Source organism: Xenopus laevis, chromosome 8L, assembly GCF_017654675.1.
Source record: "Xenopus laevis strain J_2021 chromosome 8L, Xenopus_laevis_v10.1, whole genome shotgun sequence".
Taxonomy (NCBI): domain Eukaryota; kingdom Metazoa; phylum Chordata; class Amphibia; order Anura; family Pipidae; genus Xenopus; species Xenopus laevis.
The window spans coordinates 94,403,880-94,427,126 of record NC_054385.1 but is presented as its reverse complement, the minus strand read 5'-3'; the positions used below and the strand labels follow the sequence as shown (position 1 = coordinate 94,427,126).

The 23,247-nt window shown below is 38.2% G+C and overlaps 1 protein-coding gene across 5 annotated transcripts in view; it reads left to right on the top strand.

Annotated features, from left to right (window-relative positions):
• The window catches only part of daam1.L (dishevelled associated activator of morphogenesis 1 L homeolog), a 117,073-nt gene that overhangs the window by 87,263 nt on the left and 6,563 nt on the right, over positions 1–23,247 (top strand). For 4 of the 5 annotated variants that reach the window (XM_018230682.2, XM_018230681.2, XM_018230683.2 and 1 more), the window contains 17 exons: positions 486–819; positions 1,770–1,880; positions 1,968–2,071; positions 2,197–2,263; positions 2,368–2,485; positions 3,453–3,591; positions 4,571–4,629; positions 5,309–5,496; positions 6,350–6,652; positions 7,328–7,435; positions 9,511–9,540; positions 11,145–11,251; positions 15,089–15,173; positions 17,197–17,303; positions 19,765–19,853; positions 20,454–20,622; positions 23,023–23,130. In XM_018230682.2, the coding sequence (XP_018086171.1) occupies positions 486–819; positions 1,770–1,880; positions 1,968–2,071; positions 2,197–2,263; positions 2,368–2,485; positions 3,453–3,591; positions 4,571–4,629; positions 5,309–5,496; positions 6,350–6,652; positions 7,328–7,435; positions 9,511–9,540; positions 11,145–11,251; positions 15,089–15,173; positions 17,197–17,303; positions 19,765–19,853; positions 20,454–20,622; positions 23,023–23,130 (2,226 nt within the window). The remainder of the gene's footprint in view (positions 1–485; positions 820–1,769; positions 1,881–1,967; positions 2,072–2,196; positions 2,264–2,367; positions 2,486–3,452; positions 3,592–4,570; positions 4,630–5,308; positions 5,497–6,349; positions 6,653–7,327; positions 7,436–9,510; positions 9,541–11,144; positions 11,252–15,088; positions 15,174–17,196; positions 17,304–19,764; positions 19,854–20,453; positions 20,623–23,022; positions 23,131–23,247) is intronic. The other variant, XM_041573107.1, reaches the window with a different exon arrangement.

Genomic DNA, 23,247 nt, shown 5'->3' with positions numbered 1-23,247 from the left:
AGTGCATTCAGTAGTCCTTCTTCCCAGACAGAAGGCAGAGCTTTTATTGCCTACAGTGCATTTGAAAGCAAGTTTAATGGCGATTAGGCATGGAATATAACGGAAATATGCATATGCACTTTTTTTTATCTATTGATCTTATAAGCAGAAAAAGTAGACCTTCTATGCCCTTTAGTTTTGTGGATCAATTATTTGCTTTAAAGACTTTCTAAATTGTACTCTTTCCTTTGACAGCTTGAAATGAAAAGTGAAATGGCTTATTTTGCTTCAGGCCTTCAACAGCAAAAGAACAGAAGTTTGCTAACGTTTCAGTACTAATTATTTTGCCATGTATTAAAGCCAAAATTGGCTCTAGCAAATGTGAAATACTTGGAATAATATTTAGCCCAATCGTGTTCTAAAGTAGAGCTTGTATTTACCTTAAATAAGATACTTGTACCAGCCAGTGTTAAGCATACAATCAACTTTTTTTCTTTCTGACATAGGTTTGTGACCAGATTTATCGATCTGGATGGGTTAACATGCATTCTGAACTTCCTGAAAAGCATGGACTATGAAATAGCAGAGTCTCAAATACATACCTCTCTCATTGGCTGCATTAAAGCACTAATGAACAACTCTCAGGGACGGGCTCATGTCTTGGCCCACACAGAGAGCATAAATGTGATAGCCCAGAGTCTCGCCACTGAGAATATAAAAACAAAAGTAGCAGTGCTGGAAATAATGGGAGCTGTCTGCTTGGTTCCGGGAGGACACAAGAAAGTTTTAGAAGCCATGTTACACTACCAACGCTATGCCAGCGAGCGGACACGCTTCCAGGTGCAGTATTGACAGTATGGCTCTTATGGTGTATCGCTTAGGGGATGATGAAGGATTGTACGTATGCCCCTTTGGAACTACATTCAAGAAAGACTAAATATTATATTTCTTTTCTCTTACATATAATACATGGCTTTCTATGTGTTAAGAAGGCTTCTGCTTTTACAGTAACCATTAACAACTCCCTACCCTTCTGTTTGTATGCCGCTGTGATGCTGTCTAGCCCAAGGCTTGGCATTTACCCTTGATATCTGAACTAAACTAAGGCATATAAATCATTCATCTAAATAAACTAGCTAGTTTTACTCATCTGACTGGCCTGTTGAAAGTTAAGAACTCTTACTCTAGTTGGGAGCAGATGCTAGTAAGCCAGAAACTCAAGTAGTAGACCAAATAAGAGTTTATTCAAGCAAATAAATAAAGTCAAGGAAACAAAATGTTTCCCTCTATCATTTTAGCTTTCATCAATACACATAGAAAAAGAGTATCATAATAATTATTCAAATATTTGTGCTGCAACTCTTTTTGATGATTAAAACATTGACTCTATAAAAACAGGAGCAACTTACTGCAATACCTGGCATTTTTATCACTGCTGTTTGGGGAAATCTATTTCTTAGGCATCAAGGATGGTTAAGTCTTATACAGCAGTATCCTGTGTACCCCCTTATGACTTTAATGACTTATTAATTCTCTTCATATCTTTCCACCAGTTTATTATAGCCTTAATCAAAGTAGCCCCTGAGAGAATATTCATATGTACACACACGATATGTGCTAATCTTGCACTATACAATTTCAGATTGCCATCCCTTTAATGTAGATCTTTGGTGCTGCCTTGAAGGAAGTTTGTGGTCTTCTTAGGGGATGGTAGCCTTATGGATGCGCATCCTTTATAATGTACTTTGCAAAATAAATACTGTAATCATGTTTGTGATCTATTTTTATAGACCCTCATAAATGATTTGGACCGGAGTACAGGACGGTACAGGGATGAAGTCAGTTTGAAGACAGCAATTATGTCCTTTATTAATGCCGTTCTGAGCCAAGGGGCTGGCGTGGTAAGGATTTTTATCTAGTTTTTTTACTTGGTAAAAACTATATGAATATTTAGAATATTAATATCCTCTGATATGGTTTATTTCCAGGAGAGCCTGGACTTCAGGCTTCATCTGCGATATGAGTTTCTAATGCTTGGAATCCAGCCAGTGATAGATAAATTGAGAGAACATGAAAATTCAACACTAGATAGGTAAGAAAAAATGGCTGACACCACCTTGGTCTGGCAGTTGTTTTCATACAAAAATGAACATTCATAAAGTGCAACCAAAATTCAAGTTTGACCTCTCATCCAAAAATGTTTTGTTTATTAAACAGACATTTAGATTTCTTTGAAATTCTGCGTAATGAAGATGAGCTGGAGTTTGCCAAAAGATTTGATCTGGTATGCGTCATAAACCTCCATTACTAATAATGAGTATATTATTATAAAAATTATTTTGGTGTATATTTACATATATATTTACGGATGCTTATTTCTTTCTGCAGGTTCACATTGACACCAAAAGTGCAACTCAAATGTTTGAACTGATAAGAAAACGTTTAACACACACAGAGTCCTACCCACACTTTACGTCTATACTGCACCACTGTCTCCAAATGCCTTGTAAGTATCATGCAGAGCGACAAAGTGAGTGCTGCGTGCTCATGCCAGGGTTATTTTGGTTTATTAGGATAATTGATAGCTGTATAACTTTGCCATTTTACTGTGGCATAATGTAAATAAAAAATATAACCACACTTTTTTACAAAAACACAGTAAACCTAGATAAAATTCATATTTGTACTGAAATCTAAATAAAGACACAAATGGAACCAGAGACATGGGCCAGCAACAACTTATTCATATAAGAGCATGTGATTCAAGCAAAATGAAGACATTCAACTCTTTTGACTGACCTTGACATCTTGTCTTAGTCCATACAAAGGCCACATACCAAGCTGACAGATTGAGACAAATATCTTCCTATTGAATTCCACGACAATTGCCTCATTATGGCCATTTGTGATTAATAATCTTACCCTATGCACATTTGTAGTTCTGATAGAACCCCTTGCTGACTCCTTTGGCAAGTAGTCTTAACAAATGTGGCCTGGCCTAGCCTAAAGGAGTTAATAATGTTCCTTCATTTAAAAATTGTTTTCTTAAGCTAGTATTAACAAACTACTGTTTTAATTCTTAAAATATGTTTCTTTACATGTTATCACAGATCCCAGAATCCTCATGGAATTTGGCAAGCCTATTGCTATGTGAAGGATTTGTGGCATTCTCATGTTTGTTCAGGAAAGGGCAGAACTGTACCAACACTATTTATTTTTGTGTTTTTGTGCCCCCTGCCCTGAATAACAACAAATAACTTGGTGCCTATCTCTCTTTCACCTTTAGTCCACTGTTCCTGTTAAGAGTGCAGTTGTTTTAACAAAAGTTGGTTTATTTCCAGCAAAGCGTATCTGTTAACCTTGAGCAGACAAAATGTTATTCTATAAAATTCTTCAAGAACAGACTGTGCTTTGTGTTCTGCAAATATAATGTATGGATTGAAGTAATAGCCCTTGTTGCATTGTTTTGCCAGATAAAAGAAGTGGGAACACTGTCCACTATTGGCTGTTGCTTGACCGGATAGTACAGCAAATAGTTATCCAGAATGAAAAAGGACAGGATCCAGACACCTCTCCACTGGAAAATTTTAATGTTAAAAATGTTGTTCGGATGTAAGTGGTGCTTTAACATTTCTGTGGCATTGACTTATTTTATTAAGGAGATAAACAGGAAAGGATAGTCATAAAGCCATATTACCAGAGCCCAAATTGTAATTTTGTTATTGTTCCATCAAAAGGGTATGGACTGGGTGGTGAAAATAAGACCTTGGTGAAAAATATGTGGAAATCACGTCAACAGAGCATTAGTTGATCTCCTTTAATGGGCAGCATGAACATGGCTCTTACTTGGATTGTATACTCCATAGGCAACATCTCAGTCAGCCTATAATTATAAAGCAGACTTTAGAGCCTAAGTGAAAAACTACTATACATGCATAGTCTGACCCATTTTGTTTAACCCTTTAACGCAAACCTACTAGTATATAAGCAAATAATTTTAAAGCCAGGGACGGTGCAATCAATTATCATGAACATTATCATGTATTGAGAACTTTTACATTCAGAAGTTTAAAATAGCAAGCAAGTTACATTCATATACAAATGAACTCACTCCTTCCCACACTGTAGTTAAGTACATAGCCTTGAAAAAGATCTGTTCCCAGCACTAGCTCTGTGGCCATGAGATGGGTCTATCTTACATACTGAATGGGGGTGCTAGAAACTGCCGCTTAACACATATCTTGCCTAAAGGGGGACTCAAAAGGGTACAGCAACTACTCTACTGCGGTGGCTCATCCTGTGGATTAGAGACATTTGTGCACCCATAAGGCATTGCACCTGGACGGGGCCAACTTTAAAAACTGGCTTGGGCATGATAGCTCTAATTCTGGTTTCCACAAGTTTTGGGGAATGCTAGTTGTGACATATCAGATCAAGAGTCATGTTCACATGTCACAGGGAACTCAACTTTTTCTTCTTCTATATCCTAAGTTGAAGTTTGTTGGAATGGGAATATGAATTTCAGGGGTACCTAAGTTTTTACCTCTAGCTGGGGAGCAGTCCTCATCTAATGTCTTACTCCATGTTTTAGGTTAGTTAATGAAAACGAAGTCAAGCAATGGAAGGAACAAGCTGAAAAAATGAGAAAAGGTTAGTGGATTTAAATCCGATTCTGCATTCTGTGGCAACTCTATTTCTATATAGTCATGACGCTATGAATGTATATGTGTGAATATATCCCCATAGAATGGTGCAAAGCTGGGTACAGAAGTAGTAACTGGAGCATGAGGTGGGGACTCTTCCAGAGCTTTGTAAAAAAAAAAAATCAAAATGTTTTTAAAATTAAAATGAATTCAAGATTTGATCTTTCATTCCCTCAAATCCTGATTTCAAACAATGTCATGTGACATTTTGTCAATCTTGCTCATATTTGATGAAGCAAATGTGGGTTTGGATTTAGTTGATAGTTAAACAGAATCTTTTATAGAGGTTTCTGCATTTGGCTACTTTACAGTGTAACACTAACAGCTGATTGGTTTGTTTGCCCTTATGCACAACGTCCAGAGGGTTTTCAACAGCCATGACACTATTGATTTTCTTCAATTGTGATGTGCCATTTAAATAATAAAGAGCCACACATAGATACATTAGTGTGGTAAGTGGTGGCTGCACAAAAGCCATAAACGAATAATATGCTGAATGTCGCTACTGTTCTTAACAGAATAAGAATATTTAATAAAAAAAATTGTATGTAGAGAATCTAAAATTCCAGCTTTGGTCTGTGTTGCATTTCTAATCAAGCTTCTTTCTGTGTCTGCCACCTTCTCAGAGCACAATGAACTGCAGCAAAAGCTGGAGAAGAAAGAAAGGGAGTGTGATGCCAAAACCCAAGAGAAAGAAGAGATGATGCAGACTCTGAATAAAATGAAAGAAAAACTGGAGAAAGAAACCACAGAATATAAAAATGTCAAACAACAAGTGGCAGAGCTGACAGCACAGATCCAGGAGCTGAACAGTGTAAGTAGTGGTGGCATAAGTATTTTTGTTGGTTACTCTTCATCCCCTGGGAGAATTTAAATTTTACATTGCGAGGACCCCACTGGGCCGCCTCTATATCCCCTGGCTCCCACAGTCACAGAATCTGCTATTGATACTGTTACACCTCTGATCATACTGTATTAGGGTTGGGGCAGACGAGCAGATTTGGGGAGATTTAGTCGCTAATGCACTTGCGGCGCTTCGATTTCCGAGTCGCCCAACGTTTCCTCGTGAGGCAACTTTGGAAATCGAAGCGCCATGAGTGTATTAGCGCAGGCGATTCTTCATTCAAGCAGACGGAAGGCAGTTCGGGGAGATTGTCACCATGCAGAAGACGCAATTAGTCGCCAGGCGACTAAATCTTCCCGAATCTGCTCGTCTGCCCCAACCCTTAGCGGTATGGTGCAGTTTAATGTCCAGCTTTGTGATCTCTGCAAAGAGAGAGATAAGGCCTTGTCCTTGATACTTTATAGTTAACATTACAGTTAGTTATTAAGGAAAAAACACTCATCAACAGCTTTTGAGTATCATTTTATTCCTATAATATTTAATTTCTTGTTGCCCCTGAGCTTGGCTACCTGAAAAGTTCTGATTCTTATTAGTATTACTCCCTGCCCCGAATGACTATTTATGAGTAGATAACTAAGGGCATCAGCAGCTATTGCATCAGCCAGAAAGATTTCAAATATTGATGGATATATACAGTAGAATATAAATCTACCTGTGTGATCTTTAGGGAGGCTGCAAGTAACAGGGTATGATCAAAATATCTCTGACCAACAAAGCATTTTAAGAGTATGTTTTAATAGTATATGTTCTGGTTCTATTTCAGAGAACAGTCTGTGCCCCAGGTCCTGGTGGCCCTCCACCTCCGCCTGGTGCCCCTGGTGGACCAATGTCTATGCCTTCTGGTAACTTTATGCCACCCCCACCTCCTCCTCCACCACCTTTTCCCGGGGGAATGGCGCCACCTCCTCCACCACCTCCTCCACCAGGAGGGCCACCCCCTCCACCTGGTCTCCCACTATTAGGTGCTGCGCCTCCAGGGGCTCCTCTGGGTCTTTCTATGAAAAAGAAAAACATTCCTCAACCCAAAAACCCCCTGAAATCTTTCAATTGGTCTAAACTTCCAGATGTAAGTATGCTCTTCTGAATAATTCACTCCTTTTTGAACTGTATAGTCTTAACACTGATTGTTTATATCTAATATTAATATGTGAGTTTGAACACAGTGTACTGTTAATGGTTTCAGAAATTTTTTCTTAAGTGGTTTATCTGAAATTCACAAGGAAACGTCCATCTTTATTAATTTACCTTGGAAATTGGGGAAGGGTGTGTTTGCAAGTTCATTTTATAACAGATACATACCAAACACGTCCACCAACACACCGTATAACCATGAAGAAACATGAAATTTGAAAAACATCCTGTGGTTTTCTTAGCTCTAGTACCCACTACCAATAATTCTATACACATGTGCCAAAGCACAAAAATGGGTTTGTAATGCTGGGATTATCTGGTATAATAAGGTAAATTACAAAATATGGAAGTTTTTGTGAGCAGATTTCCAGTACACATAAAGTATTTTGGTTCTAAAGTTATTTGTAAATGCATTTGTAACTGGTTTTTGGATGTGGTTCCCCTTTACAATTTGTATATTTCATCAAGTCCGAATAAAAGAACATATATGGTTTAAATAGGTTAAAAAATCCAAAATTATCCTCGCTGCTTTTTATTAGGCCAGCATTTGGTGATACCTTCCCTTTAGGTCTTGAATAATGTAACAAATTGCATTTTGGTTAAATTGCAGAACAAGCTGGAGGGAACGCTATGGATTGATCTTGATGACGCAAAAGTATTGAAGATTTTAGATCTAGAAGATATTGAACGCACTTTCTCTGCTTACCAAAGACAGCAGGTAATGATCCATTTTTATCTTCGATGGATATTCAATTGCAGTATCTGACTTTTAAAAAAGGGCAGTTTTGTTCTCAAAGGGGGTTTGATTGCATGAGCCATATAATCTCTCATCTACAAGCATTCAGGGGGCTTAAGGGCAGAGACACATGCTCCGATTCCCTCGCGCCGGCTAGAATGTAAATTGCCGGCAAAATGGCAATCGGTGCGCTTCTTTTTCTGAAGTTGCCTCTCGAGGAAACTTCAGGCGTCTTTGGAAAATGAATCGCTGAGTGCGATCCCGCTGGCGATTTAGATTCCAGCCGGAGGGAGGCAGTTCAGGGAGATTAGTCGCCCTGAAGATTAGGCGATCTATCGCTGAGCGACTAAATCTCCCCTAATCTGAGCGTGTGTCTCTGTCTCTGACCCTTTTAATTTTTAATTCAACGAAGAGCCAAAAACTGATGAAATCAAATATTCACCTCTTTTTATCGAGGTCACCAAATCAGTGGATCTTTGCTCCATCATCAAGATCTATCACAGGAAGATGGCAAAGTATTGCCTTCCCAACTAAATTTTCAAACCTTCCCGATAGATATTTGGTCAGATATCATTCAGGCTGGCTAGAATTGTAATTATCAAAGCTTATTTCCCTCTTACCACTGCATGAATGCAGTAACTGTAATATGCCCTAACCCCAAAAGTATTCTCCTTCATCCTGTAGCATGGGGCAGACAGATCCTGCAATCTCCCAATTGATTCTGCTTAATGCCATTACTGCATATGCGGAGCCTCCAAATTATGTTCGTCTGCACCCTAGACTCCTAGTGTATAGCTAAAAGTCGCAGGGATCTCTGTTTTGCCCTAGGAATTGTCAGCATTTTTTAATTAACCTATTCATTGTGGCACCACCTTTCACTGGCAATCTGTTACAGACAGCATGTTGTCTGAAATAAACTGGCATAGCAAAGTTGTATTGGAATTACAGTCTTCATTATTATGATGGGAAGTGTAATTCCTAAACAGCTGCAAAGCATTTGCATTCTTGGTGCAAATTTAAATTAATGGTGGTGTGTATATTGTTGCATGACCCACTCCTTTTAGCACCTTTTAGAGCAATGAAGAAATTTTGCTAAAAAAGGAAACAAATGTACATATTTATATTACATGTTCGAATGAATGATGAGCAGGTGGCAAATCTCCTGTGTATTGGTTTATATGTCTATTCAAATATTTTATGCATTTATGCAGGAGGGTGGTTGCTTATAAATATTTGAATTTATCCCATACATATGCTTGTATAATATTAAATGACTTGGAATCTATAGTAAATAAGGTGATGCAGCATGATGCTAGATAACTATAAGACTATCATGACAGCACCTCATTGCCTTAAATGTCAGCTGTCATGTTATTGCATGTGTATCTGACATGTTGCCCTGTGGGATACAGTACAGGCTAGCATCTATCTCAAGCATTCATAGTGCCTCTTGGTTTACTGAACAGCTTCATAACATGAAACAAGTACAGAAGAGGTCTTTTCTGTTAATCAGCATGGGAGGGGACGGAGCATTCTTTTACTTTGCCACTTACCAAAAGCCAGGGCAGAATCCATCACCTGCTGGTTTCTACTAAATCTAGTGTTTCTTACCCAATGTGTAACAGTTCATCAGCAGTTGAAGGGGGGTACAAGTTGGACAGGGCTGAAAATCTTAGCATGTTGATTTATGGGAATGTTCCAGCATGCTCCATGCAGAATACCTGTGCATGGCTATAAATCATTATTGGCACCATTATCACCTATATGATCTGTAGCATGTCCTTTCTTTATAAGAGCAAATCACATCAAGTTCAATTAAATGTTTTCATGATATGCAATTGATTCACATGCTTTCACTATTCAGTTCAATAACAGTATTCTTGCATTTGAGCAAGTGTTTGGTTTGAACCCATACCTCTCTCTGCTGCTAGCCACTCTGAAATGTACAATGAATCTTGCTGACTATGCTTTGGCTACTTTCTATCTCTTCTTATTTGCTGTGACCGCTGAATTGCACGCAATGATTGCCTTTTCCAATGCTTGTGATATGGCTTCAGGATTTCTTCGTGAATAACGGCATCAAACAGGTGAGTAAGCTGCTGCTTTAATTCCAGACAAATGACTTCTAGCTAGGGCTTCTGGTTACTGAACAAGACACAGCCGCCTATGCTTTAATTTGCATTAATAATTTTCTAATGATCATTCATTATCGGGAAAGTATAGTTCTTGAGAAGATGTTTGGGTTTATTAATCTAAAGCCTCAATACATTCAGTATTGAGGCAGGACTGGAAGTGAGGTTACAACATTGCAGCACCTACTTCTACCAGCTGCCCCGCAAGCCTGCCTCAGTGTCTAGAGCAGTAATTTCCAATAATAAGAATAATTTATTTTTGTTTTCCTACATAACCCTGAAACTTGGGGTGACTGGATATCTGTAACCCAAGTTTACAAGTAACCTACATTACTGTTAAACATAGTTTCCTATATCTGTAACTTTGTTAGCAACTAAGGGTGGCTGAACAAGCCTTGTTCCTCCTGGGCGATCTTTCGACCAGAAAAGTCCAACAACCTGTAGTGTTGAGAGCAACAGGACTGTGGTCACGATGTATTAACTTCATATCAAATGTACTGTAAAATGATACATATACAAAAACGTAGCGGAACATTGATTTTTCTTTTATATAGAGCTTATCATATGCCTCTAATAACTTACTTATCAATAATACATTTGCAGTATTATATTTTTATATAATTTCTCTTTATACCAGCGGAAATGCAGATAGTTAACTGTAAATTTAAATTAGCACATGCTTTTCAGTGCAGAGAACCAATCAGAGTGCATACCGTCTGCAACAGATGAATAGGCAGCTGTCATACATCTCAGAAGCAAATTCCACTGACTGATATTCCTTATCATTTTTGCTCTCTTAAGCCCAGTGACAGGAATTTGTGACTTTGTAAGGCAGACGGGTTCAAGATTGCATTTAATATCATGGCATATCTGCATCAGCCTTCTTATGTTAAGGTTATTTACTTTAATATCACAGGGACTTTCAAGACGGGAGACATTTAATACTACGGTACAGTAATGGCGTTTTGGTGTTGATACTGTATTGGCAAAACTGTCACTCTAGGCCACCATCTGGGAGTTCTTAGTGTAACATCACCCCGATTCCAGAAAGACTATACATGATTGTCCAATACCAATTCAATGTATTTGCCAAAATGAAAAGCTGTTTAGGATCAGGCAGCTTGGAATATATGGTTGCCTGAACATTACATAAATGTCACTGCTTATTTTACTAAAAGGGCTGTTAGCTATCCCGACTATTGAATGTCTAGATCTGTGGGTTTTATTTGCTAATATGTCTCATGGTGTGTTTAAGCAAATTTAGCCACAGAAGTGGAACCAACAGACATTAAAGTATTTTGGTAACTCTACTAAGGCAGCCCCCTTCTGGTAGTGGCAGATGATTGTTTTGCATTTCATAACAGAATTAACTTTTTTTGCTAAAAAAACTTTTTTTGCTGTGATTTTTTTTTTGCACTAACAGTAAAAAAAAAAGAGACTGGTGTGTCCTAACAAGTTTGCATTGCTTTGATAAGTATTGAACACACACACACACACATTTAAAATGTATAGCTTTTATTGGAACAGTTTAGTGAAACATTTTTTTGTGCTCTTTGCAGAAAGAAATGGATTGTACTGATGATACGCTCAGTTCAAAAATGAAAGTGAAGGAACTTTCAGTGGTAGATGGAAGAAGAGCCCAGAACTGCAACATTCTCCTCTCAAGGTATGCTGTTTCCTCTTACCTGGGTTCTTCAACTGAATGTCTGCAAAGTTCCCAGTATGCTTTTAGCTGTCAGTCTATAGATTTGGAGTTCACCAACAACTACCAGGACCAATCACAAACACAATATTGGTCAATTATTATTAGGCAGGCCATGTGCACTGTGCACACGGCTTTCTATGTATAAATAATTGCTGTATCTGCTCTCAGTTTCATGGGCTATTCCCATTAATACAGCGCTATTCATGGGGATAGCCACGTGTCTCCATACTTCAAAACAGAGCGTAGAGACCTGTGGCAATTATTTATACAAGAAAGGCAGTGTGCAAAATGCAAGAAAAAGCTATTTTAAGTAGCATTTTCAATCTCCAGTGAAACTTGAACAGGAAAACCATGTAGGTACCAGAATACAGTTGTACACATTCTTATTATTATTTTCATGCACTGGCTAAAATTTAACTTTCAGATAAACAGGGACCTCATTTATTAACTGGGGTCTAGCACTTGGCCCCAAAAATTAGCACAGTCTCATGTTTTTTTCCCACATTGCACCTGCCACAAACAAAATGTAGCACAACATGTTTGGCTCAGCTTTGCAACTACGTACCTGTAAGGAGAAAATGATGGGCAAGCTGCATCCAGAGCATTCTGGCCATTGGCATGGTGTGTAACTACACCATGCCCCTTATATGAATATTATGTACTTTACTCCCTTTCATCATTGTTGGCTGTGCCTTGGGCCTACTAGCTATAAGAACACTTGCACCCATTTTATGTGCCCCTTGCCCTTTAAAGGAGAAGGAAAGCTACAGAGGTGTTTTATTGCCAATAGATTAGCTGCAATAGCACAAGCTAGAATGCTATATTTATTCTGTAGAATGTTTTACCATACCTGAGTAAAAAGCTCTAGAAACTCTCTGTTTGTTTAGGATAGGAGCTACAGTATTAACATGGTGTGACATCACTTCCTGCCTGAGTCGCTCCCTGCTCTGGGCTCAGATTACAGCAGAGAAGGGAGGGGGGGAGAAAGAGGAGCAAACTGAGCATGCTCTTGCCCAGGGCAATGAGGTTTAAGCTGAAGGCAGGAAGTCTGATACAGAAGCCCATGTGTACACAATAGAAGGAAAGAAATGCAGTGTTTCTTTTGACGGGGACTCAGAGCAGCACTTCTTTGGGGGTTTACTGGTATATTTAGATGGACCTTTCTGATAAGGCTTACTTAGTTTTAACCTTTCCTTCTCCTTTAATAAATTTCCAATAGCGCATTTACCATATATTTGTTGGTTCGCTAAAAGAGATTTTCATTCTGATCTGAAGATAATCTTGCAAACGTGTCTTATTCTTTAAGCTATTATTATTTACATATATTTATTATGTGCCAATATATTCCCCGGTACAGTCGATTCTCTAAATCTAACAAGCCTCCTTGCTGTCCCCTCTGGTAGTGAAATGGTTACTGAAATCATACACTGTGTCATACACTGCTATGGAGCTATGCATGCTATTTTGAGCATATTGGAACACTAGAGAATGATAACACAACGAAACCAGACCCAGACCGAAGAATGTTCTTTGGCACGCTAGTGTGTTAACTAAACAGTTGTAATCATCTAGAGTAATCGTGCAACAGAAGTTATTTTCCGCTGCATGCCAAGCAGATAGCCTGGAATGGTTCTAGAGCCAATAAAGATTTGGTTCATCTGTAATGGGCTATGTACAGTTACATTCTTCTGTAGTGCATTCATTCATTCTGCCAGTGTGAGAAAAACTGAATTCTTACAGATATTTACTTAGTATGATTTATTTATACTACACCTGCAGCTTGTGTGTTTGGCAGCCTCTCCTTCACTGGGTTATTTGTTGGTACTGACAAAACTTAATGCAAAAAAGTTTTGCAACCAGCTTGTTAAAGGGCTACTAATGATAAACTAAATGTAATCCAATAAGAAAATAAGTTTGCTATGTCTTAGGACTTTTTGGGTTCTAGCCTCTGCAATAAAATGGTTCTTCAGACAACAAGATTACATGCTTATGAAAATATAATATTCACACACACAAGCTTACGAAAATATAGCGCACACACACACACACTTGTAAATCATCTTGATAGTAGCTTTCAGCATTTGATATTGGTCTACTACTTGCTTAGGATAGCTAAATTACACGCTGTATTTACAAGGATCTTCTGTTGTTACATTGTTTTATATTAGGGTCTGGTCCAAAATTTTCTTGAGCTTAAGCCAATTCCCAGGCCACTCCTTTAATACAGGGGAAAGACATCTTTAAATAGACACCACGGAGCACTTCGCAGCACTTTCTGAATGCTGGCACATTATATATCTGTGCTTATGCTGAAACTCAAGTAAAAATATGCAGGGTGTGTATCCTTCCCATTTATCTGCCGTGCAGTTGGCAAACAGAAGTAGACAAGAAAAGAGCAGTGAGAAATTCTGAGTAGCATTGCGATGAGCAGCATTTCATATGCATGCTAGATTCCAAAATGTATGAAATGGGCAGGTTGCAAACATGACTTCTAGAATAGCCCAGTGCATACCTTTAGTTAATATAGGACACTGTGGTATATGCAAAAGTTAACACACACATTCATATATTTAAAATATATACCTGTATACACCAGTACATCTATATTACAAACAATAGCATTTACATACCATCAGTGTCACACTGCTAATTATCAAATATATTAAAGCAGAAATATTGTGCTAAAATGAAACCGCTAAGGATTTATTCTAAACTTGCTAATGTTCTCTTTCATTGGTTTGTCTTGTACTGTCCTTTAGCATTAGAACTGCTATTCATAGGAGCACCCTTACAATACACAAATAGGTCCTCTGACTAGCAGACCTGCAAATGAGTTTCCTCCGGTCTCATGGGACATTCTGTGTAGTGATTTTTTTTTTCATTGATCTGGCTTTTTAAAAACTGGAACTCAAATAATTTTCAGTACCATTAGACCACTGTAGCCAAAAATACCAGAAGCTGTGGTTAATGAAAGCTCAAGCATTAGAGTGGCAAGCCAGTACAAATTTCTCATGTTAACACTTGCTTTTGAGAGTTCTAGAATTCCTTTGGAGTATCAATAATATCCTGACAACAGCAAGGTGACCTGCAAAAAATTCCATTTCACCTGCACTTTTCATTAACAATGCCTTCATTAGTAATATGAAGAGTCACGTATAACTACATGCTATGTACTGGCATTTTATATATTACACATAACAAACCTATAGATTATATACACAGAGAATCATCCCTAAGCCTAGTTAATATACTGTATGCATTGCTGCACATTACAGAGATTGCAGGGCAATATATGTCTGTCTAGTCAACACAACGAAGTAGGGTGTGTAATGAAATCTGTTATAATTGTTATTTTAGCTTTAAAAAAAGTCATGTTTAATTGTTTGTTCACTAAAAAGTACTGATAAATGATTGTTTTGTATTTTATTCTTGCTGCCTCTCCCTGCCCTATGATTTAGGAAGCGTTAATCCATCAGGGGGTTTAACTGTGGAGTGGGATAAGTTAATTAACAACCTTCTATTATCGGGCTTTAAAGAACCCAGGAGTTAGGTAGAAATGTAAAACAAAAGTGCTTTGATTGCACTGTTCTGCACTGCAAGAATATATTTTTATTATTTTATATTAAATCAAACAGACCGAATACAATTTAGTGCAATGCCTGTTAATGGTTTATATATGTTATTTTGTATTTCCCTAAGTAGATTACTAGGCTTCTGTGTTTGTTGTTGTTTGAATGTTGGCACCCCTTTTCTCTTATAAACTACACCTTAGAAATACATTTCTGTCCTCTCTTGCAGGCTAAAGCTGACAAATGAAGAGATCAAACGAGCCATTCTGACCATGGATGAGCAGGAGGATTTGCCAAAGGATATGCTAGAGCAGGTAATGCCATAGGAAGAATATATTAAGACCAACTTTTTCAAGTTATAGTTGGACACCAGTGGTATCAGATGGGGGGAATAAAATTTGCATGTAAATGAAGTTTTCTGCACTTCATAAAATTATATTGTATTTGATTCACCTGTGGAAACTTTGAGGTTTGTACCGGTACTATAAATGCTTAATGAGCAGCCCATGGGGTGCAGAAAATATAAGGACTGGTGTGATTGGTTAGAATTGATTGCCAAAATGTTACATATTATGGACATGTCTTGTTTCTGTTTCTTGTGACTGAGCTACAATTTTGGTGACTTTTTTAAGGGGTCTCTTACAACGTGGAAGGCCAGGTGCAAAGATTTAAAAATTATGCTCCCAGTTTTTGCATTTTGCACCTTGACTTGCACATCTATTTAATTTCAGAGCTGTGGCCGTCACCATGAATACAGTGCTAACTGCATTAGGCAGCCTTGTATTCATGGGGGGTGGGAGGGATGGAATGTAGGCATTACCCGGCCCCTTAAGGTGGCCATAGACGCACAGATATCGTACGAAATGAATAAAATATTCGGTGCGTTTATGGTGGGAAACAAGCCGACCAATATCAGCAGAAGACTTGGATATCGGTCGGCTCATCGATCGGGCTGGACAGAAAATTTTGATCAGGCGCTTTTGAAGGCATCCAAACATCAGCCATTGTTAGTGCTGGATCCTCAGATACAGGTAGAATTCTATTGTTCCTTCCTGTATATCTGACGATTCAGCTCTACACATGTCTATTGAAACAAACAATCTTTCTTGGAAAGATCTTTTCCAAGAAAGATCGTAATTGTTACGTCTATGGCCACCTTTAGGGATGCACTGAATTAATGGTTGTTTTGTTATTATGCTGGATCCCAAGCTAATTCAAACCATAGTCTTGTAACTTTTAAGAACTGAATAAAACTATTGCTATTATTCTGAAATGTACATATGCAAAAAATGGTTGATTCATTTTAGTATTTAAAATCTCTTATTATTTTCTGATTGATTTTTTTAAGGATGTTGTTGTTTTTTTGAAGGATGCTGGGAGCTGTGAGGGAGAGATCTATGTCTAAAGGGATTTGATTATGTTCCAGTATAAATACTTTCCATCACACTGATAAGGAAATGAGTTGGTTTATAAAGTTTTGAGTCACAATATATCAGTCTTTGGGATTTCAGAAGAAAGGGGTGAGATAATGGTCATTGTTAGAATGCCAGTCCTCAGTACTGTGCATTAGTCATTAACAGGTGCATTTTAAATGAAGCAACAGGTGTTGCGATTAGAATCTCTGGCTCCCATGGAATGTTGCCTCATTGCCTTTATGTGGTGCAACTAAAAATTGTAGCCTGGATATGCATAAGAACAGTGCCAGTTTGAGTAAATAAAGGATACATTGCTTTGTAATATAACCCCATGATCATATAAAGATGCAAAGTCATGAAGACTTGTAAAGTTGCCTTTCTTTTTTTTTTTTTTTTTTTTTTATATAAAACACAAGTTTCAATGAGTCAAAAATGTGACAAAATGTCGGTATTAGTAGGCTACACTTTGGGCCTCACATTGGGCCATTTACAAGGATATGCTTTGGCTTTGTTATTACAAATTGCTGAAAGTCTCCGTTATAGGAACTCCATACAGAATATATGACATTTCATGTTTACGTTCAGAGGAAAGCATACCAATAAACTGTCCCAAATCACTTCCCAATGAGAATTGTGATGCTTTTGTCACACTTTCCTGACTGGGGACTTGAAAACCATTAGTAATTTCTAGGGATGCACCAAATCCACTATTTTGGATTCGGCCCGAACCCTCGAATCCTTCATGAAAGATTCGGCTGAAGACCGAACCAAACCCTAATTTGCATATGCAAATTAGGGGTGGGAAGGGGAAAACATTTTTTTACTTCCTTGTTTTCTGACAAAAAGTCACGCAATTTCCCTCCCCGCCCGATCCTGGATTCAGTGCATCCCTAATAATTTCTCAATTTGTCCTTTTTTTCAGCTTCTGAAATTTGTTCCTGAAAAGAGTGACATAGACCTTCTAGAAGAGCACAAGCACGAATTGGATCGCATGGCCAAAGCTGACCGATTTCTGTTTGAGATGAGTCGGTATGTGGTTCTGCCAAATTAATGCCTAATTCTAATTATCTCTATTATTATTGGCAAGCCTCCACCAGCTCTCTAGGAAAGCAGCTGTTTTAATGTGTCGATGACTTTTGTACTTCCTTTTAAACTGTTCTTCATTGTTTCCACTCCCAATATTCATCTTTTAGGCCCACAATAGCTCTGTGAAGAGGCAGCTTTCTGTCTCTGTGTGTAAGATAATAGAAAGCACACACAAATGTAAGCAGAAAGGTTCCTGAAACTAGCAGAATCGTCAGCTCTGAGCAGATGGATAGCATTACAGTGAAACTAAAACTGTTCTTTCTGCAGAGAATTCCCTGGCGCTGCGCTCTCATGATTTTTTAATTTGTCCAGTAAAGTCTTGGAAATGAGGGTAGTGTTATTCTTCCAGCTGCAAAAGATTTTCTCTTCCTACGTTTTCACATTATAGAACAACGTTAATATTGAATTTATAGCAGTTTGCCACGGGAGGGAATCTGAACTACTCCCAGCACTGCAGCACACTAGTTGCCTGCCCAGTATTGCTCCCAATAAGGATAATACCAGCAGGAGGCTTGCTTTGGTCTTGTGTAGATTATAATTGTAAATTTGCTTTCTTCAGAAGCCCCAGTCACTATGCCAAGAATCACATGGCTCTTTTATAGAGGTAATAAAAATATGTATTAGCAAAATAGGCCACCAAAAAAGTCATAAGTACTGGAATCTACAGCAAGCCTCTACTATTAAAGGGGGATTAAATGTATTCTATATGCTTGTGTTGCACATGAGCCCAATAGTCTGCTTCTTCTTTAAAAGAACACCAACATCTCTAGTTATTGTTATTTCTTGCCTTCAACTTTGCAGTCTGTAAATTGATTCCTATATATGTTGATGGTGATATTTGAGTTTAGAAAGGCTGCCCCCCCCCCCCCCAGGACAGCAGCCCCTGCAGTCCAAACAAGTGATCGGGTTAGGTGACACAGTATCAGCCCTCTGTTTGTCTTACAGTTAAGCTGTCAATGGACAAGTGTAAATCACAGAGAGGACTGCTTCAGTTCCCAAATGTTCTCATGTTGTTTGGGTTAAAGGGGTTGTTCACCTTGAGTTAACTTTTAGTATGATGCAGATATTCTGAGACAATTTGCATTTGTTTTTCAATTTGTATTATTTATGGTTTTGAGTTATTTAGCTTTTTATTCAGCAGCTCTCCAGTTTGCAATTTAAGCAATCTGGTTGCTATGGTCCAAATTACCCTAGAAACCATGCACTGAGTGGAAAAAGAGACAGAATATGAATAGCAGAGGGCCTTAATAGAAAGACAGGCATCTGTTATTAGATGGGGAAAGAGTCAGAAGAAGAAGCTGGAAAGAGTCAGAAGAAGAAGAAGGCAAATAAATAAAAAACTACACAAAATAAATAACGATGATCAATTGAAAAGTTGCTTAGTATTCGCCATTCTATAACATATTAAAAGTTAACTTAAAGGCGAATTTACAGCCAATCTTCAATAGTTTTGTGGGTTGTATTAATTCTGTAGTGTGTGGCTGGCTCTTAATAAAGTTCAGATGATTAGGTAAGGTATAAATCATGGGATTGTTAATTGACCTAAAGAGACAAAGGTCTGTGCTATTGGATCTGCTGCAACTCTAATCTGCCCAATTTCTGGCTTAGATATATAGTGGTTGTACTGCAGTTGACTGCACTCTGGATCTCTTTTACTTTCTCTAGTCAATCTTGGTGTTTCAAGGTAAGGCAAGTTGCTGGTTTCAGCGTGCAAATTCCAAATGATATATTACTGTAGATTCCAAGGAGCCTGTGTCACACTCCCCAAAGTAATCAGAATAATGTATATAGTAGGAATAAACAGCATCAAGGCAGTATTTTCAAAACTGCAAGTGTTTCATTTATTAGCAGTGTCAGCACTACATATTTCGGGTATAACCCTTTTTCAAGTGTCAAAAAAAAAAAAAAGGGTTATACCAGAAACATGTAGTGTTGACACTGCTCATAAATGAAACACTTGCAGTTTTGAAAATACTGCCTTGATGCTGTTTATTCCTACTATATACATTATTCTAATCTTGGAGTTTCATAACAATTCATTGCAGTAAGATAAGACTATTGGCCCAACAGCCATTGCTCCAGCTGTTTTCCAACCAGGTACCCAGATGTCTTCACCCCCTGATAAAGCTCATGCTAGAGACATGTATCATTCAAGGTTGAGTTGTCTTTTTCATTTTCAGTATTGTATTGCTATATGGTGCAACAAAGCTGCAGCATTCTGTTGGGTAGGGCCACCAGTGGCAGTTATGGTATAGTTTGACAATGACAGTCTTTACTAGTATATAATCTGCTGAGCTCAGTACAGACAGGCTTACATGTGCCACAGCTCACTGAAACATTTCTAGAATTTAGTCCATTAGGTATGTCTGTGTATAATTAACAAAACTGTCTTGTTTCATTTCAGGATTAATCACTATCAGCAGAGGCTGCAATCTTTATACTTCAAGAAGAAATTTGCCGAGAGGGTTGCAGAAGTCAAGCCAAAGGTGGAAGGTAAAATTGTATTTAAGAATGTAGAGCAGATAGATGCTGATCAATGTTAAAGCAGCCATTTTATATTCGCTTGGGTGCAGGACAATCTGCTTGTAAAGGTAAATTAATGAAAGGTGTTTGAAATGTAGTTTCTTTTTTTTAGCAAGTGGCAGTCTTTAAGGGTGGTAGCAGACGGGGAAATTAGTCACCCAACGACATCTTCTCTACTGCGGGCGACTAATCTCCCAAATGCCTTCCGGCCGGCAAGAATGCGAATCGCCGGCGGGATGGCAAACAAATTGCTATGAATTTCTGAAGTAGCCTCACAAGAAAACTTTGGGCGACTTTGGAAATCTGAAGCGATTCGTATGCCATCCCGCCATGATTGGTATTCTTGCCAGCGGGAATGTGTTTTAGGCATATTAGTCACCCGCCGTAGCGAAGATTTGACGATGGGCGACTAATCTCCCCGTCTGCCACCACTCTAATTCTGGTGGAGTCAAAAGGAGCCGATAGCTGATTTTATTGCTTGGTGTCATGCCAAATTCATTGTACTGCAGAGTTTTTATTGTTTAATTTGACAAATAACCCAATGATAATATTAAATGTTTTCTGAATCAGCTATCCGTGATGCTTCCAAAGAGGTTCTGCAGAGTAAGAACTTAAAGCAGCTGCTGGAGGTGGTCCTTGCCTTTGGGAACTACATGAATAAAGGCCAAAGAGGAAATGCTTACGGGTTTAAAATCTCCAGCTTAAATAAGATTGCTGATACCAAATCCAGTATTGACAAGTAAGTAAATGGACCAGTTTGTGAAAAAAAATAGAATAAAGCATTTGGTTGCTTTCTTAGGGACATAGACTTTGCCCTTGTTAACACATAATTTTAGAGACAGTTTCATTTGTTTTGTTTGTGTATGTGTTGGGCCTGGCATTTACACATTGTATATTTCTTAATACTATGAAGCCTCTTTACTGCTCTATTGCCCCTATCCCATTTCAGCCACTCTGACATCAAACTGTTAAATCTGCGTGAGACCCTCTTACAAAGCAGGAAATGTCTGTGTTAAGATTTCTTCTAGAAGACGCAGGAATAAATCTCAGAGAATGATTGTATTCCTGTAGGAAGTGCTTGTGTTTTCCTGCAGCTGACATCCCTTAAGAAAGAGAGAGGGTGGTGGGCTGGATAGTCACTCATTTCCCATCAGGATTGTGGCTTTTTAATGCATGGAGAACTCACTCCTGCGGGGGACGAATGATGTAATGTTAGAAACAGGGAATCTCTGATGATATTCAGCTGTTTGGATTACAGAGGCAGTTTGATGGGCCTGTACATTTCAGTTCAGCACTTAGTGCTTCCCTGGTTTGGTTATTTGTAGTGTGTAAATGAAACGGATCCGCACACACAACGATTAATGCAGTCGGGGATTATCCCCTTTTATTCAGCCACCAAACACCGTTTCGGGGGGATCTGTTTCATTTACACATTGGTTGCTAAGGGACCCCGGCCGGGTCAACGGAAGGAACGCACCACCAGCTTGCAGGATTGGTGAACTACAGGTGTGCGGTAGGAGAATTACATTGGTTATTTCTAGGCCAGTTTATTTTGTATTGTACAGACGTGTTAATGCCCTGTATGTACTACAGTTAAATCCTTTTTTTCTCTTATAGGAATAGTAAGTGATCTATAATTATTTTGTTATCCCTTCTTACTATGAAGGTTTTACTGGCTCATGTTTACCATACCTAGGCTACCATTCTATTAAGCGGGATGCCTATAAGCTCCTTGTTTCCCATAGCCCTCCTATGGGGTGTTGTCTCTGTTACAATCTTGGGAAGAATGTTGCTCCTTCGTGTTCACTTGAATGGGAAAATACTGCCCAAGGCACACTGTTATGCTATTTATCTTAAATCACTCCGCTATACTGAGAGAAACTTCTCACGTACGACTGCCATGGGGCACATTTGCTTATGTGCAAATTTTGCTTCAGAAGTCTCCACCGGATTTCGTGCAACTACGTCAGACGTTATTTTGTAACGAATATTCATCAAAATGCGCAATTACGTCTCTGCAAGGGAACGCTGGCGTACTATTTATAACAGTTGCAACTTGTTAACATAATCCCACTTTAAATATGAAAAAACACCAGCGTTTTGACTTTTGCTTATGACTATTTTGGAAAGGGTTATGATATCACTGACATAATAATGTTAAGCTGTAGCCTCATTGTATTAATTCTCCAGTCAGAACCTGGCAAAATAGATTTTGGTGAAAAGGGTAACAAACTGACATTTTCACACTTTGATAAATTAGCGGATTAGTGAAAATTTTGCCTGGCGAAGCACGAAGCAACAAGGTAATTCGCTAGTGAAGTGTGTTGTTCATCTTTTAGTAAATAGGCAATGTCATTGCCAATTGTCTTTTTAATGAAAATTCATCAGAAAAACACAATTCACTTTTTAGTAAATGTTTTAGTAAACATTGGGGGATTAGCTCATGTTCTGTCGTTATTAGGCTCATGAATAGTGGCTGCTAATGGAACACTCCACAGGTTTATAATTCCCTTAGTATTCTTATTACCTGTACAGCATTATTTTAATGCAAAAGCTCAATATTTAGAAAGCTCAAAATTATGGAACGACAATCTCCCATAAATTATAAAACAAATTATTATTATTCCTTACTTCCTTTTTCTCTGTACTAATGAAACAATAGCTTGTACATGACGGTACCTAAATTGCATTAATCCTTAATGGTGGCAAAACAATCCTATTGGGTTTATTTAATCATTCCATTTTTTAAGCAGACTTGGGTATGGGGATCCAAATTTCAGAAAGATCTCTTATCTGTAAAACCCCAGGCTCCAAACATTGCGGATAATAGGCCCTATACCTGTACTATAAATCTTGTTCCATGATAAGGTTTTCCCTATCATAAGCAGAAATCTGCAGTAATATTTGTTCATAGTGACTTTTCAGTTTATTGGAAGGCACAGACACCCAGTAATTTCTCTTACTATTACTGTCACATCAGTTGTCCCCTGCTGGAATTGCAGTGAGCTTTAAAACTATTGCATTGAGTACTAAGAACAGACATTTAACAGATATTTTTATAATTGAGGTTGCTGTAGAATTGTTCTTCCCCTGGTTGGAAATTGCATTTCTTCACAGTAAAATCCATGTTTGTTTACAGGAACATCACCCTCTTGCACTACCTTATAACTGTTGTCGAGAAGAAGTACCCTAAAATTGTAAACTTGCATGAAGAACTGCAGACCATCTCCGTGGCAGCAAAAGTGAAGTAAGTGATGGCAAATCTGGGCTTTATGAGATTATTACATAGCACAACTCCGCTAAACACTCCAGTGAGTGAAATGTCTTGTTTTTAGTGCAAACTGAGGGATCAATTCCCAGCTCA